This window comes from Humulus lupulus, chromosome 9 (genome assembly GCF_963169125.1).
Source record: "Humulus lupulus chromosome 9, drHumLupu1.1, whole genome shotgun sequence".
In the NCBI taxonomy this organism is placed as follows: Eukaryota; Viridiplantae; Streptophyta; class Magnoliopsida; order Rosales; family Cannabaceae; genus Humulus; species Humulus lupulus.
Window position 1 is genome coordinate 46255656 of NC_084801.1, and position 12503 is coordinate 46268158.

The 12503-nt window shown below is 34.7% G+C and overlaps 1 protein-coding gene across 1 annotated transcript; it reads right to left on the reverse strand.

The window, feature by feature from the left end:
- Window positions 1-2891: 2891 nt before the first annotated feature.
- Window positions 2892-4930, reverse strand: LOC133799674 (calcium-dependent protein kinase 1-like). Its single transcript, XM_062237672.1, has 3 exons — window positions 4820-4930; window positions 3682-3906; window positions 2892-3289 (listed from the first exon to the last, which is right to left on the reverse strand). The coding sequence occupies exons 1-3, from the start codon at window positions 4928-4930 to the stop codon at window positions 3167-3169; spliced, it is 459 nt and encodes a 152-aa protein (XP_062093656.1). The 3' UTR covers window positions 2892-3166.
- Between the last annotated feature and the right edge of the window lie 7573 nt (window positions 4931-12503).

Below are 12503 nucleotides of genomic sequence, written 5' to 3' on the forward strand. Positions count from 1 at the left end.
TAGCAACAACACCCCACCACACAGCAGAGACACTTGTAGGTCTACTGATCTACTGGATAAATTTTTAGTATGTCTTCAAGTATTAAATTGTTGAATATTGTTTTCAATTGGGTCAGTTTCTGAGTTGAAAAAAATTCTGATACAGGGAGCTATGTCCCTTGACATGGGAAGACTATTCACATGATATGTGTTGACCCTTGTTTTGGTCAACTGACACGGAGTCAAAAAGCTTGATGTGGAAAGATGTGTTGGAATGAATATAATGACAAAAACAGTAAAGGACACAAGAAATTATAGTGGTTTGGCCCCAAGAATTGGTAATGACCTACGTCCACTTAAGCTATTATTGATATGAGATCTCAAAGGAGTGATCAAAGAACTAGGGTTCTCCGAGTTTCACAAACCTGAGAGAGATAAATAGTACAATCGTAATACAATAGCTCTAATTCCCTCGTAAATCTGTAATTTTAATTAAGAAAAAGCCAAAAGTCCCTTCCTTGAGCTATCTTTCTCTATTTATAGGCTTAAAGAGGATTACATGAATTTGTTACACATATTCTCTCCTAATTAATCGAATAATCAGGAATCATTGGAGACAATCTCGGAATTGATTATGATCTTCACAAGATCATCTTGAAATATGCGGAATGTACGACCATGATGGTCGTAAGGAATGTCTTACTGGTCGATACTCGAACAGAACTCTGCCAGATGTCAGCCACGTGTTCAAAATCGCCTGCCACGTCACCCATGCCTGTTTTTTGGATAACAATATGGCATTGGAATTTTCTCTTATGTGGTAACTTTTTTTACTACCACTTAATTGTTTATATTTCTAATGAAAATATATTCATATTATTTATACTAATAAGATTACTAATGAATGAAAACATGAACAGGTCCCAATAGTCCTTGGTAGCTTTCCAAGTACTGCAGTTCGTGGCCTCGTCACTTGCAAAAGAATTTTAGCAAGCGATAGAGAAACCTATAATATATATGCGCATATGGCACAAATAATTAATATTCATCATATATATACTTACTGTTAGCACTACAATACCAGCCACAACACCTATCCTAATATCTAGCATTTACTTACTGTTAGAGGAATAGTTCATTAGCTGAGGGTGGATTTATGCCCTTATCAATATGGCTCACCTGAATAGCACAGATCAGATGCATATTAAATTATTATTAGGCCTATTATTAAGACACTAAAAAGTAAACATATCAGATGCATACCTCTATGCTAACCCCATTACATCCCTACATGAGAACTCCTCCACCAAACTCAAAACACAACCCAAAAATAGAAAAACTAAAGAGAAGAAAGGGAAATTCCAGATACTAGCTGAAGCAAAGATGAAGGGAGAAATAAAGCATTGATTATTTTCCTTTTCTCATACGAAATTAAAATTTATTATTAAATGTATTTAAATCACGATAAAAATGAATGAATATTACACATGCTGTGAAGTTTCTATTTGAGAGAAAAGCTTATCTATACAGTTCCTATCTGAACACAATTCAAAGAATGAATCTCAAAGAATTGCAAAAGTTGAGCTAGTATATATATATATCTCACAATAAACATTAAACACGATCGACCGTTATCCAACTCAATCCAATTTCACACTAACCACATAATTTTGGACAACTACAAACCACATTTCTCAAAGCTGAGGAACACATTAGAGCCTAAAAAACTCACTCGGATATGAAAAATCAGAAAGTTCATTCAGAAAAATCTCATTTAGAAAGTTCATTCAATAGAAAAATCAGAACAACAATTTAAATGCAGATAATTCTCTCACCCAAAACTCTTTAAGAATGAAAGAAGATTCTCTTTAAAAACAAAGGAGCCAGAAAATTTCAACAGAAGAGAAAGTGCCCAGCACATGTAGTCTCTTAGCATTTTTCACAATTCAATCATGCGCCATTAAATTTAAAAGAGTCAATCCAAAAATAGAATCAGGTCTTGCTTTAAAATCTTTCCACAAGTTTTATGGAAAAGTAAAATAAAATGAAAGGCTTTCCAAAACAGAATCAGGTCTTGCATATGAACGTACCATACAACTCTACACCAAAGGCTTTTCATATTATGCATACACCAAAGGATTTTCATGTATGAAAAGTTAGAATATGATATTATACATAAAGCATTATTATACAAAAACCTGGCTGTTAGAAAGGAGAGGGGTCAATAAAAATCTGCTTAAGTTCATACGCCACGACAGAACCTCTTCCAGCCCTTCTTTCAAGCTTCTAGGGTTGTAATTCAACTCTACTTTGGCCTTCTCACAAGAATATGCCCACGAATGCCTTCATCACTAGCCAACTAAGCTTTGACCCAAAAATTTGAGTTTGCTACATATGCACCTAGAATGTGAGAATGGTTAGAAATTAAGAAGAATTTCTATTTTCATTACCCAGTCCCATTTTCATTCAATATGCCAGACAATAGAGAAAGTAGTTTCTTGAAAGTTTTAACTATATTGGTAGATATAATATTAGGAATTAAAGGTTGAGCAAATGTATATCTTGACGTGAAGAATTTTCTATTGCTGCTAAAATTTAAAATCTTATTCTAAGCTTGCTAAACTGACTTAAAAAGCAGGGTGAAAGAGGTCAATTCATCAAAAGTTTGCTGACACAATCAAAATAAAAAAGTAACATTTCAAGAAAAATGACATTAATAAAAATCCAAATGTTCCGAACTAAAACTAGACAACAATCTTAGGTACAAATCGAAAAATTGAAATGAAAAGTGAAAAACTGAAGATTCCAACAGCCAGAATGTGACTCAAAACAAATTAACAAAACAAACTAATAGTAGTACGACCATAGTTAATAGAAATCACAAGAGAAGTACATAATTTATTTTCAACGAGTTTCATAAATTAAACTAAAGGGTAAAGAATACAATTTTTTTTTTCTCTCATGGTGTACAAACTATGGTATGGCTGCAAAGGTCATTGCAAACACTAACAGAGTTCTCCATGAATTCAAAGAAAAGCATATATAACTGAGCCCTGGCTATACCTTAGGCCAGCATTTAAGCTTCTTCTTATTGTACAATCTTGATCTCTCAAGAAAATCTTGTAAAAAAATATAAAAAAAAATTTGAAGGATGAAAGAAATACGAACCTTGTTGCTAATTACGACACTAAAGTTTACGACCCTCTCTAAAAGCAATGCTGAAGGAATTTTGTAGGCCTTTCTTAGCAGGGCCACCAATAGTTCCTTTCTGCATCATCGCCACGAACTCGTTATAATCTATGTGCCCATCCTGCACGGAGAAAAAAACGTGGGAGAAACAGTAAGGTCTTGGAGATGAAACAAATAGAAGTGATAGCCATATCGAATTCAACCATGAATCACAAAAAACAAATGCAAGTCTTGAAAGAATGCAAGTTTCATTTTAGTAGACAGTAAGATGTTTAAGCCAAATTCACACTAGCAGTAGCAATTCAAGAAAAAGTAAATCCAACCACAGAAACAAGATCTTAAATTCTAATGAGTCCATCTTGATATTTTCAAAACAAAACAACTAATGGCTCAAAATAAAATTTGAATGATCATATGCCCTATGCAAGGAAAACAACTCTTTAAATCTCTGAATTTTAATTTACAGCCATTCAATTGGTGCAGTAACAGAATAATCATCAGAAAAATACTCACATTATCCTGATCAACTTCTTGCATCATTTCTTCTAGCCGGACGTCCTCTACACCAAACTCCTTGCAAGCATGTTGAAGCTCGTCTTGAGTAATGTAGCCACTTCCATCTTTATCGAAGTAGGAAAATGCCGCGAACAAATGATCTTCTCTCTCAATTTTGTTTAAATGAAAAGTGGCTGCTACAAACTCTCCATAATCAATTGTTCCACTGTTATCTACATCTGCCTGCAAATCAGTAAATAAGTTAAACTAAGAATATCTAATGTATTATTCTCCAAACAATTTATGAATTAGTTCTCTATCATATCCTTGAGTGATCACCATAATTGAAGAAGAGAATAGCATATTAAAAGGTGAGTAATCTCATTGCTTATGATGAAAGAATAATATTTCAATTTCAATGATTTCCTGCTGAGATTTGTCACCAAAGGTGAAATATCTTTTGAAGTAATTTAGAAATAGAACAAGAGTAAAGCAAATTGTCACATATAAGGATTTTTTATATAAAAAAAACATATATAATCAAGATTGAACAAATTTTCAACCTCTTGGTGCTTGGTTTAAAGTTGAAACCATACAAAGCCCAGAGACCATTATAAGGAAAAAGGACCTAAAAAGGCAACCCATAGTCCATACTAGTGTATATCTAATCTTAAAAATATATGCCATGATATACTAGCATATCGATCCAAACTACAGGGAAAATCTTTTTTAGTCCTAGATTTAAATCTTTTCATTTTGATCCTAAATTTTTTAAAAGTGTTCCCAATAGTCCTTATTAACATTAATTGTAAAATATAAAATGACGCTTTTAAAAGGCTTAGAGATCAATACTAAATATTAAGTTCTGTATGAAATTACAGCTGTGCCCTTAAATTAAATCTAACAACATGTGTGTTCAGGGGCTAAAGTGGAAAAGTTTTAAAGACAAAAACAATATATTCTAACGTTTAGGGTACCAAAAGGAGAACTTCACAGTAGTTTAGGTGTTTAGATTCATCTTTTAATATATACTTAGCTCTGGGAGAAGCATAGTTTTTTCAGCCTCTTCATTTGGAATCTTAATAAAAAGAACAAGGATATCCCATTTATAATAGTTTAGGTGCATAGAATCATCTTTAAACATATATGAACTTACTGCTTGCATTAAATCATAAATTTCAGATTCCTTAAGATTAGCTCCAAATCTTTTCAAACCAGCCTTAAGTTCTTTAAAAGTGATTTGACCACTACTGTCAGTGTCTATCATTTTGAGCATTTCTTTTAGGCTAGCAATTTATTCTTTAGATAAGCTCTCTGTAATTACCTGCCAAAAAAAGGGGAAAGAAATAAGTTGAATAATTACAAGTCATCTATTAATTTAATTTAGGTATATGACTATCAATTATTTGGCTTCAAACCATTCACTTATTTAATACATAAAGTGACTTACTCTAATAACCATTTTCTTGAGCTTATTCATTGCAGAGAATTGCTTCAATCGACTTAATATTGCAGAATCGAGAGGCTTGTCAGGAGCCACACCACCAACTTGAACCCAGGGATGGCCTACGAGACATATAAACAAAAGGTCATCAGTGCAAACAGAATGTTGTGCCTAAGAACACCTTGATATAGAATTATACATAAGCAAAAAAAATTATGACAATTGCTGAACAAAAATGATGAGAATAATTATTTATAAAGCAGCTGAAATGAATAACAGATGCTTTTCCAAAAAGCTTTGCTCAACAATAATTGCAACCCTTTAATTTCAGTAGCAACACAGGTCAAACACAAAAATTGTAATTATGAAAGCAAACCAGTGACAGAAACTCACACAAAACATCATGTGCAGATATCCACCTTTTGGGATCTCGAATAAGCATTTTCCTTACTAAATCTTTGGCACCTTCAGAAATACTAGGCCATGGGTCTGTTGAAAAGTCTAGGTCACCATGTAATACTTCTTCAAATATCCCTTGCTCACTCTCTATTGAAACCAAGGGGAAAGAAAAAAGGTCACAAAATACACATACAGAGACACAAATAGAAACACATATAATAAATACAACAATGACTAACAAGAATCCACTAGAGAAGAAACATAAAAAATGTGATGGGAGACATCAGGGCATTAATGGGATTACCAACTCCAAATGAATGTTATAATAAATTGTAACTGCCCATACAAAAACAAAGCCTAACCTTCTTGGAAACATTTTCATAGCTAGCTTTGCTAATGAGAGAGAATGCCAATATAAAAACATCTGCCCCACGATAACTCAAGGGTCTTAACCTGTTAAAGTCCTCCTATCCTGTTCCACATAAACAAATTTAGACCCAGAAAAGAAAATCTGTATAACACAACTACTTAAATTAAATTTTAATCACACACAGTTACCGACTGTATCCCATAATCCCAAGTTAACAGTGCTTCCATTCACAACAACATTTGCACTGAAATTGTCGAAAACAGTTGGCACGTAATCCTGTTTTCCACCAAAGAACAAAATGAATATGATTTCAATTGTAGAACAAGCCCAGAATTCGTCTTCCAAAACTTACAAATCAAAAAGGAAACCACCCTATTTTTTTGGAAATTTAAGAGTAGGGGATTGAAAACCCATAATCTTACCAACTAGCAGCACATTAATACAATTAAAAACAGTCTCAAAGGTTACAAAACCACAATCTAAATTTGGTCATTGGACAAAATGATATGCAATCGCATATCAGATAATCTTTCCAAAGAAAGATTAAACAACTAAAACCAAACAATTTTAGAAAGGGGACCAAAAACACATTCGAAGCTTTAGTTTATTTCTTGCAATTAAGGAAAGAAATTTAAACTGCCAAAAAAATAAAGAAAAAAAGAAAATCCAGGAAAGAATAAAGAAAACGATTAAAGGGGGTTGAATTTTCTCGAGCATTCTTTCCCATTACAATTCAAACCGAAGAACAAAAACTCAAACATGAGTAGAACAGCAAGCGAAGAAGGAAACCGAAGAACGAAAACAAAAGGCATACCCAAAATAAAGGCCTTTACTCAAATTCACAATGCACAAATCTAAGCCTAAAGAAAACCCTAAACATTTTGTCAATTCCCAAATCAATTTCTGAGTATGAAAAATTAAACAACTGTGAGAATAGAAATTTTAAATTAAGATGAGAAAGGGAATTGAAACGAACCAGATGCAGTAGCCATGGTTTCTCTTCGCAAAATAGTATCGAGCTTGAAGGTAGCTAAGAATTCGGGTTGATGATTTATGAGCTTTTACAATGAAAGAGGTTGATGCATAAAATATGGGACAAACGAAGGCGTCGTCAAGTTCAGAGTGAAAATGAGAGTCAAAGAAGTCGATGAGGCAAAGCCACAGAGATTGAGCCGAAGAGAAGTCGCCTCTCTGCCACCGCCGACGAACCAGAACTCCTTTATCGCCTTCGAATGTGGTGTAGCCCTTCTCATTTTTCTTTGAATGAAATGGGATTTGTCTTTCGTGAAGGGGAGTGAGAGACCGAGAGAGAGATAGGTCTCAGAGAAAGATGAAGTATGTAGAGAAAATGAAATAAAATGATAAATAAATATTTTATATACTTGGCGGAAAAATAAATGAAAAAGTAAACATATATGGCGCCTAAAATTTTAGTGAACCCGCCTTATAATTTTAACACATGCAGCATAATAATTTTTCATTACTGTTATAATTTAATGTTGTAGTAGTCCTAGTTTGTTGTAGTGGATGTCTATTGTTGCCCACATATTTATTGATACCTGGTCCAATATCTAGATCACTTGAGCTTATAAGGTGCATCACTTATTCTTTTGGCCACTCTGTTACACAATATGATCTGCTATTGATAAAGGGATACTTGGCTTATAAAGTTTATTAAATTGCATGACCATGTTATGTTAACAAGCTTAAGAATTGACTGCAATTTTGTAAATTAAATGTAGGTAAGATTGATGTCAAGAACTCCCTTTTAAATACAATTGCTGATGAAGTAAAATAAACTGAGGACATTGAGGGAATGGAGAAACCACATACCAAAACAACCTACAATATTGTTTGTGTTACTGCTGAAGCAACTCCTTATTCAAAGACAGGTGGATTAGGAGATGTTTGTGGTTCTTTGGCTATTGTACTTGCTTCCCATGGCCATCGTATCGTGGTTGTCTCTCCTGGATATCAAAATGGTACTGCTACAAACAAGAACTTTGTTGGTGCTGTCGATACTAGTTCTTGCACCGTATTCTTCTTTGAAGGAGGACAAGAGCTTGGCTTCTTCCATGACACTACAAGAAAAATAGTTTTTAGAGGCGGAAATATTACCGGCGGACTAACTCCGCCGGTAATGTGCAGAATATTAGCGGCGGAGTACTGGGTCCGCCGCTAATAATAAGGAAATCAAAATAAAAAACTAATTTTTTTATTAGCGGCGGACTGTTGCATTATTAGAGGCGGAATATCCGCCGCTAATACAAATGCCGGAGACTGATTTCAAATTTAATATCGGCGAGTATTTTACCGGCGGGACAATACCGGCAGACCCACCGGTATGTTGTATTACCGGCGGGATAATACCGGCGGACCCGCCGGTATGTTGTATTACCGGCGGGATAATACCGGCGGACCCCGCCGGTATGTTGTATTACCGGCGGGATAATACCGGCGGATCCCGCCAGTGATGTTGTATTACCGGCGGGTGATACCAGCGGAGCTGCCGGTGATGTTTTATTACCGGCGGGTAATACCGGCGGAGACCCGCCGGTAATACTATTATAATTTCTGTTAAGATTTTTCCCCACCCCATTGTCTCCCTCACCCGTTTTCTCTCCCTCATTCAAACATATTTTTTGATCATATCGTCTCAATCCCACGAGCCGCCACATCTCACCCACCGGCCGCCGCACAGCCTCGCGGTCACTGCCTCACCATCTCAGTTCAGATTTTATCTTCTTTTCAGGTATGTATTTTTTTTCGCATACCTAATGTCGAGTAGTTTCTGGAATCAAAGGGTACTGCTGCTCATTTCTTGTGCTTTATCAGGTTTGTTTGGTCGTTTTCCGAATTGGGTCTGTCAATTTTTAGGGGAAGCATTACTCTGCGAACAGTGTTGTTCATTCTTGCTCGTTTCTGAGGGGAAGTTGTTTTCTTCTCATTTGTACTGGTAATTTTTTATGTTCTTCAAAATTTTGTTTTCTACTTTATTGATCATGATCTTCTTTTCATTTATTAATTGTTTTTTGTTAACAAATCTCTCTACAATTTGGCATGTGTGCTTAATTTAATTTAAAAAATAAAGGTAGCTGTCCTTTATGAGCGACTTGTTACGCATATATTTCTATAGCAACTTGCTGATTTGATGAAATTAAAAAGAAAGAAACAAAGAAAAAAGCTCAAAACCTATCATATAATACAATTAATTAATATTGTATATTTCATGTAAAATAATACATGTATACATTATATATAATATTAATGAACTTGAGGAAATCAACAAACAAGTTAAATTAATGAAATGGTCAGCTAGGGAGTAGTTAAAACATTGGTGAAGAAAAATCATGTAGAAAGAACTACATAAGTACAGGTTATATTTATAAAGGTCATCTATTATTTACTTGCTAAGAAAAATGCCTTTATCGGTTTTAAAAAAACAAATACAGCCATATTTTACTTTATCTAATTGATTATTTCATTTAATTTTTCTTTCCCACTTATATTTAAGAGCCCACCATTACACATCAACCATTTTTTTTAATTTGAGCAGAATACCTCATTTGAACATATATGTTCGGTAAAATTTAAGAAAAGAATTAAAAAAAAAAACATTTTTAATTATTTATGGATTTATAAAAATTGATTGTGTGTATGTATTTTTATTTCAGACTTGGATCGTTTACAGTGTTGGGGTTTGAAGGTTTTACAGTGTTGGGGTTTGAAGGTTCTTTGAGGTTTTTGGCAAGTATGTATCTTTGTTTACTCTGTTTGGATAAATAGTCTGTTTGTCTATTTACTCTTTTTGTTTACTCTGTTTTTTGTTTATTCTATTTTTTATAAAATAAATTATTTTATAGTATTTGACTGGGATTTTTATAAAAAAAAAAGCATTGATAATATGTTTTTTATACAATTTACAGTTCGTGTTTTGCCGCTGTTTATTCTGCTAAGCTTGATAATGACATGAATATATTAATGGTTAATTATTATGAATGAAAGAGAAACTTGATAATGATGTTTTAGTCTTTTAGATTTGCATATATAAGCTTGATAATATTCTCAGACACTCAGACACTCAACCATTTGAGATAGCCTAACTTGTAGAATAAAACTCTTTTTTAATAATGTACAAATAATTTAAAATTTTGTAGGAAATAACTCAAAATTGATATCAACAAAAAATAAAACTAAAATTTTCGAAGTTAACAACACACAATTTCGAAGTTAACAAGAAGTTGATGATGATGAAGTTGACGAGATGATTCCCATAGTGGAGGACTTCCTCTTACCGACAACTGAGCAAGTAGACAATAGTGGCGCAAGTCAATATTACGACGAGTTATTTGAGGAGATTGAAGCCGAGTTGTATCCTGGTTGTGATTGGATTTCTTCCCTTAACTTCTTAGCTAAGCTATTACATTTGAAAGTTAGAGGGAAGATTCCTAACAACATATTCGATGAATTATTGAAGTTGTTAAAGATTTCCTTTCCGAAGGAAAATAAAATTCCATCAACGTACTACGAGGCTAAAAAGAGATTGAAGAAATTAGGGTTGGGATACGAGTCGATTCATGTGTGTCAATATGATTGCTGTTTATTTTACAAAGAGCATGCAAACAAAGAGGAATGTCCAGTTTGTGGAACTAGTCGATGGGTGACTTTTGAAAAAACTAAAGGAAAAAAGGTGCCGCATAAGGTGATGCGTTACTTTCCATTGACACCCCGGTTGAAAAGACTATACAGCTCAAGGCTTACAGCGAAGGACATGCTATGGCACCACACTGGGAAATCGAAAGATGATGGAGTGATGCGACACCCGGTGGATGGGACGGCGTGGAAGAACTTTGACGTCAATCATCCTGGATTTGCAAGTGATCCTAGGAATGTTCGTTTAGGCTTAGCTGCTGATGGATTTAATCCATTTGGCAACATGAACCTGGCATACAGCATGTGGCCTGTGGTGTTGGCGAACTATAATCTTCCACCTTGGTTATGTATGAAAGACAACAATTTGATGCTGACCATCCTTATTCCTGGTCCAAAATCACCGGGTAAGGACATAGATGTATTTCTAAGACCATTGGTGGATGAGTTGAAGGAGTTGTGGGCTAACGGAGTTGTTACGAGAGATAGTACGACCAACACTATGTTCAAGCTGCGCGCAGCCCTTTTATGGACAATCAATGATTTTCCAGCTCGAAGTAGTTTGTCTGGATGGAGTGGTTAGGGATACAAAGCTTGTCCTACATGTAATGAAGACACATCTTCCATTCGAGTGATCGGTAAGACATCGTATGTTGGTCACAGAAGATTCTTGCCCAGTACACATCGAATGAGAAGGAACACTGAGTTCGATGGACAAATTGAGAGAAGACGTCCTCCGAAACGATTTACTTGTGAGGAAATATTAGAACAAGTGAACAACCTTCCACCCCAAGTTCCTGGAAAACACTTGCAGTTTGGAGGTGTCAAACGTAGAAGAGTTGCGGAAGATAGAAATTGGAGGAAAAAAAGCATCTTCTACGAGCTTGATTATTGGAGTACAAACATTTTAAAACATAACATTGATGTCATGCATGTCGAAAAAAATGTGTGTGATAGTCTCCTCGGCACAATCTTGGACAATGATAAGTCTAAGGACACCACTAATGCAAGATATGATTTGAAGAAGATGGGAGTAAGGGAATCATTGTGGATTTATGAAGATGAGAGTGGAAAGTTGATGAAGCCACATGCTTCTTACGTGTTAACTCCTGATCAGAGACAACAATTTTGTCAATTTATTAAAGAAGTGAAATTTCCAGATGGCTTTTGTTCAAATTTGAAGAAAAAAGTAATAGAGAATGAAACAAATATCATTGGGTTGAAATCCCACGATTGTCATGTTATAATGCAACGATTATTGTCTGTGGGTGTTCGCAAGTTTCTCCCAAAAGATATATCGACCACCATTTCTGAACTATGTAGTTTTTTCAGGCAACTATGTTCGAGGACTATAAATGTTACAGATATGGAGGAAGCACAAAAAGACCTTGTTCTGATATTGTGCAAGATGGAGTTGATCTTTCCTCCGGCTTTTTTTGATATAATGATTCACTTGGTCTTACATTTTCCTGAAGAAGCAATTTTGGGTGGACCGGTATTTATGAGATGGATGTATCCTTTTGAAAGGTACATGAAAAAATTGAAGAACTACGTGGGAAATAAAGCTCGTCCTGAAGGGTCAATAGCTGAAGGCTATGTCGATGATGAGGCTATGACATTTTGTTCGATGTATTTCAAAGGGGTTGAAACTAAATTTAATCGTCTTGATCGCAATAAAGATGAGGTGTATGTCCCATGACACCTTACTGTGTTTCAATCTCAATGTCGTCCCCTAACAAAGGGATCTCTCAAGCCTCTAGATCTTGCGACTCGTGAAATGGCTGAATGGTTCATCATTAACAATTCACCCGAAATTCAGGGTTACTTAGAGTAAGTTTATTCCCTTTAAAGTGAAATTTATGTTTATTCCAAATTATTTTATCTAATAGTCAAAGCATTCAAATTTACAGCGAACACCTAGTAGAGATCAAACTGAAATTCCCAGATGGTGATCATAATCTTTTACAGAAGAAAAAT

Coding starts and splice junctions, on each gene's coding strand:
- LOC133799674 (XM_062237672.1), bottom strand. CDS start 4,930: ATGATAGACACTGACAGTAGTGGTCAAATCACTTTTAAAGAACTTAAG. Junction 3,907..4,819: donor TTTATGATTTAATGCAAGCA/GTAAGTTCATAT, acceptor ACTGATTTGCAG/GCAGATGTAGATAACAGTGG. Junction 3,290..3,681: donor AAGAAGTTGATCAGGATAAT/GTGAGTATTTTT, acceptor TTCTCCGTGCAG/GATGGGCACATAGATTATAA.